The following is a 5,376-nucleotide window of genomic DNA, read 5'->3' as shown; positions in this document are numbered from 1 at the left end:
GAGAGAGAGAGAGAGAGAGAGAGAGAGAGAGAGAGAGAGAGAGAGAGATCTAAGGAAAGGAAGGGTGGTAGACACTGCGCAGGAAAAGTAAGAGACGCACATATACGCAGGCACCGAGGAAAGATATGATATACGCAGGCACCGAGGAAAGATATGATACACGCAGGCATGGGAAAACTATTGTTCCGTATGGTGAAGCTATGCACGCTGACCGGATATTATGAACCAATTGTTACGCTGATCACGTAGATTCCAGGTAGTGAAAGTAAAAGTTCTGGTTGCTGGGGAGAGTCGAGGGAACAAAGGTAGTCGAGCATCATGATTATTTGTGCAAGAATATTGTTTATGAGAATATGAGAGAGCTATTGAACAACTACAGCTCACGCATGCATGCACGGGGGAAGGAGATATGAATCCATTCAGGCACGGCGGCGAGGCATAGGTGGCATTCAACAGTAGTCATCTGCCATTCGTTCAACGTTTCATTAGTTCGTCTCTGGAACGGGCCTTTTTTTGCGGTAAAATACGGAACTAGAGTGCACTATAATTTGCACTATGCACGCAAGGTTGATGCCCCTTGGATATCTAGAAAGCACGAGAAATGAGATTGGTCTTGTCGTGTATGGCTTAATTGTGCCATTCCGTCAAGTGAGTGTTTGTCATTTTTGTGTTTGAAACGGGATTCGACTATACTTTCTAGAAATGCGCATTATATTTAGCTGGCAAAAGTTTCGAGCGAAGTTTAGACCTTGACACTGTGGTTATTGAACATGAACCAAGAGTATGCATGTTGTGTATGCGACGAAGCTCTCTGAGTATTTTTAATTAACTTCTGTTCGATGCTCATTCAGGCCTGCTGCCTATGGACGCCCTCCACTGTTGCACAACACCGCAATATATATATACTATAGAGACAGGGGCAGGCATACCGTAATTAGATACAGTGCAGGTGTGAGCGAATGCAAGCAGCATGTCCAGCATAGAGACGCACTCGGCCACCTTGTAGACGCACGATATGTTTGCTCGGATCTCGTTTAGCAACTCCGTCACGACTCTGCGAACGAGAAAAAACAAACTGGCTTACAGAAAAAAGCAATGATCTGCAATACCATTATATGCAGCGTAATAGCGAACGTCAAAAACTGCTTATTTTGCAAATAGTTATCATTAGTAAGGAAGATATTAGACATAGGTAATCAACATAAAAGTTGGTGATTCATTTATGTATGTATAGCATACTCATATTGCATAGCGACAATGGGCGAAAATTTAATATGCCTGCACAAATGCGCGCGAATATTCTTGGGGATTATATCTTCCCACTTACATATTGCTCATAAGATAAATCTCTTGAATTGATTCTGTCACACGATCTGAAAGGTTTATAAATATGCACCTCACAATAAATATATGATGAAAACCATACATTACAGTGATAGAATAAAATGCAACCATGTATATACGAATAATGAGATTGATGAAAGAAGACCCAGATAAGCTACATAAACATTGCACTGCACAATAAAATACTATACGCTGCACTATACGCATTTTACAAAATATCACACTTCAAAAAATTATGGCAAAATATAAATAATTTTGAACGAAAATATATTAAACTTAGAATTTAAACCACATCATGACATGAAGCCTGTATGAAACAGTATGAAGCATGCATGTATCATTCATTAGAGAACTATTGATCGCTCAAAGTTTCATCTACAGATTCTACACAAAGTGTTATTACAACTATCAACATACCGTTCATCTTTATCTGTTAGAATCAGTGTCCCACATGAAATGATATAAGAATGTTCATTACACATATTCATAAGCAGTTACTGAGCGGATCTGGCAAAGTATTATGAAGTCGGGCAGGGTCTAGGATAGTTGTATTAGTTGGAGATCTGGAGTGACACCGATAAATTTGATACAAATACGACTATATTGAACAATTTTAATCAAAAAACATATATTTAATATCTCTTTATATAAAGTGATATATGTGTTATAAAAATAGAAATATTGATTTTTGTTGATTTAACTAAGGCGCGTCCGCGATATTAAACATATTTTTAATGCCCGGCAGATCCACGATATGAGTCAGATTCTGAATGATTACTCCAAGGTATACTCAACCAGGCTGCATCAGATACCTTCACATATTATCCACGCCAAGCTAACTAAACAATGTGCGTACATAAATGGAAATACACATGGTCGAAATGCCAACAATAAGTGCTGATAAACAATTATTGAGCAACATTGTCATCGATTCACTTTGAAGTTGTCTCTGCGATCTTTTCCCCCACGCGACTCATCAACCATGCGTAAGTGCCGGCAATATGCTACTAACGAACGTCTGCAGATTGCCTCTGTGGGACGTAGTCTAATCAAAGCATTGGAACGTCGTATGCAACGGACCTTCTTTGAAAATCTAATTACAGAACCGTACGCATCTATACAGATGTGAAAAGCAATTCAATATACATTACACAGGGAGTACAATTGCCGTACTTCGAGTGATGTGACTATCTAATTAGATTGCATAAACACGAGTATGGAAAAGGAAGGTGTCCGCGATAGGATGAAGCAGAAGGACGAGCGGGATGACAGGAAAATCGGGGAAAAAGGAAAGAAGACAAGAAATATATCATTTACCGTTTATGGATGTCGTAGTTGTAAATATAGATGCGAATATATTGTAAGTTTTGAAGCTTAAGCTTGAGAAAGAAAGAGTGGAACGTGAAAGATACACGATGGAGGAAGGGGGAAGGAATTGAAAGAAGGAAATTGGATAAATGAATACCAGTTCAGCAATGACGAGTGGATAGTGACAGTGGGCGGCTGAAAGGTAAGGTTGGGAGGGTGAAGGATAGGGTATGGTGGATGAGTGGTAGGGTACGTGAAAGGTAAATAATGGGGGCACGATAATGAGTGGGTAGGAAAAGGTGAAGGTAAAGAAGGAATATGAGATCACAGAAAGTGCATCTGAGAACAGCCAATGAGGTACACACTGTGTGAGGATGGGATGCACGGATGGTGAAGTGGATGGAGGAAGAGATGTGTGAGGAGGAAGAAGGGATGGGGAAGGAGGACGTACTTACCAGGTCGCTAGTGGTACAGCTCATCACGGCCTTCGAACGAGCGACTTTGATGAAGCATGCCGGAAGCTGCTGCTGCTGCTGCCTCTCGTCTGGCCTCCTATCAGATCCCATCTGGATAAAGAAACCTCTGGAAGTGTTGTAGGCCGTCCTCAATGGCAAGTCGAACTGCTGTGCAAGCTCCTTCACACTCTCTGCATGTCACAACAACCGTGCCAAATTAACTTCCATTCATGCTGCATGCGTCTTATGCTTCACGTCTAACGTTTCTGTTCAGCAGCGAAAGCCATGCATACAGCAATTCGTGGCTTTCTAGTGCTAGCAACCGTTCAGCATTATAGAAGTACCTACGTACAGGATTTGGCAGATAAAAACCTGTATCACACATTTTAGTGGGCCCGGGTTCGCATGAAAATCGTTGATAACAAATATTAGTACACTTACTAAATATAGAACATGGAACATACACACGCACACATCCGCACGCGCACGCACGCGCACGCACCACGCAGCCAATGTGGATCACTCAAAAACAGCCTATTGCACCTATCGATAAATTTTGTTCTAAAATGTGAGACGCATATATTTCGAGGTATAGCACATTGGTCTCTAACTAGCTGCAGACAATTTTAAGCCGAGAAGACTTTCATTAATAAAAAAAAATCGTTGACTGCAGTAATAAAGATCAAAACTATACCGATAATCCCACAAGTGATTATCAAGCAAGTGTGATTATATTTCGTTATATTTACGCGCTAAATTATTAGTTGGACAAGAGAGGACCTAGACCTACAACTACAGCTAGATAAATGTACGGTGTATCGTTAGGCAGATCGATATTACATGCACCGTAGGAAATGAAACGTCTTGGATTGTATGTCCAATATATGTTCCTGTATACAGTGACTTTTAGTAAGATTTGCTTACTTACACTGTGAGCTTCGGTATATTGAGTAGGCGTTGTGTTGTATTGTACATTGTGCGTTGTAATCAACCAGGAGCGCTGGTAATGACGCGGGATGTACGGCACTATATATACGTAGCCCCACCGCGCACCCTAATGATTACAGACAATTGCGCGTTAATATGTCACTAATAGTAGAATCATCGAGTGAGAAACTGGTTCGCGGATTGTATTGCGTCCGGGTTGTTTTAAGAAGCGTACAAATTATAGACACGCTCGGACAGACAGAGACTATAGTTACCGAGTTACCTACACAGGAGACGTATTACATGGTCATTCCTATCAAGATGTAGAGACGAAAACAGAGATGACGGGACCTGGGCAAGGTCAACTAGGTTGCCGTATGTATATATTTTGTATGTGTTCGAGTTACTAATAAAGTCCTAGCTCACAACGAATCTGCGACTACGTCATATCTACTGGTTGTCACGAGACTACGCTGCTACAAGATCCTGCACGGAGTTCATCACTTCAACTTTTCCCAGTACAATAGTTGTAACGTTTTCGTACCATACAGCTTCCTGCACGTGTCCCAGTCTATGCTTATAAATAGGCTGGCTAATTGGACGTACGCAACGACCAAGGGAGACAGTATATGTACACACAGGGGGAAAAAGTGCAATTAAACCCAACGTCCTGCTCACCTGCGATGTCGTCAACGATCTCTGTGTAAGTTCTTCGAGCCACATCAAGCAAACCTAAAACCGAAGAGACCACAACATGACGAGCGTAATATTGCGCACATCTGCTCACTAAGCTCGCACCTTCACATGTCACTATATCCATCAAACATGCGTGTGCAGCAAATGTATTCAGAAAAGGATCTGCTGTTATTCAAAACGATTAAGATTTTATTATGCATTTCTTATTCCATAAACGTACGAGTAACCAGCCGAAGGTTTCACGTCTTAAGCTTCTGTTTATTATCACATGTGAAATAACATTTTAAAGTGCGAGTATACGTAATAGAAAGGGAGTTCACTGCTACTTCACACGCGCAAACATGCTAGATATCTCTCGAGAGAAACCAGCATAAATGGTTAAATATTCAACTCCGTTATCAGCTCTTTCTATCCCTCGTACAGAGGCATATACGACAGCGTATGTAGTGCATAGCACAGCTAGGCTAGGTCTCACTCTCTCTCCCCACACACACGCACGCGCACGCACACGCGCACTCATACACGCACGCACGCACGCGTACACATACACGCACACGCACACGCACACACACACACACACACACACACACACACACACACACACACACACACACACACACACACACACACACACACACACACACAC

General features: G+C 41.7%; 1 protein-coding gene across 1 annotated transcript in view; it reads right to left on the bottom strand.

The window, feature by feature from the left end:
• LOC106820989 (mutS protein homolog 4-like) overlaps positions 1–5,376 on the bottom strand; it is a 29,339-nt gene that overhangs the window by 6,770 nt on the left and 17,193 nt on the right. Inside the window, exons 10-14 of the mRNA XM_014825606.1 lie at positions 4,713–4,766; positions 3,108–3,298; positions 1,762–1,774; positions 1,328–1,373; positions 907–1,054 (exon numbers count right to left, since the gene is read on the bottom strand). Coding sequence (XP_014681092.1) covers positions 907–1,054; positions 1,328–1,373; positions 1,762–1,774; positions 3,108–3,298; positions 4,713–4,766 — 452 coding nt within the window. The remainder of the gene's footprint in view (positions 1–906; positions 1,055–1,327; positions 1,374–1,761; positions 1,775–3,107; positions 3,299–4,712; positions 4,767–5,376) is intronic.

The sequence above is a fragment of the Priapulus caudatus genome, unplaced genomic scaffold (assembly GCF_000485595.1).
Source record: "Priapulus caudatus unplaced genomic scaffold, Priapulus_caudatus-5.0.1 Scaffold55, whole genome shotgun sequence".
In the NCBI taxonomy this organism is placed as follows: domain Eukaryota; kingdom Metazoa; phylum Priapulida; class Priapulimorpha; order Priapulimorphida; family Priapulidae; genus Priapulus; species Priapulus caudatus.
This window is presented reverse-complemented; position numbering and strand designations above follow the sequence as displayed.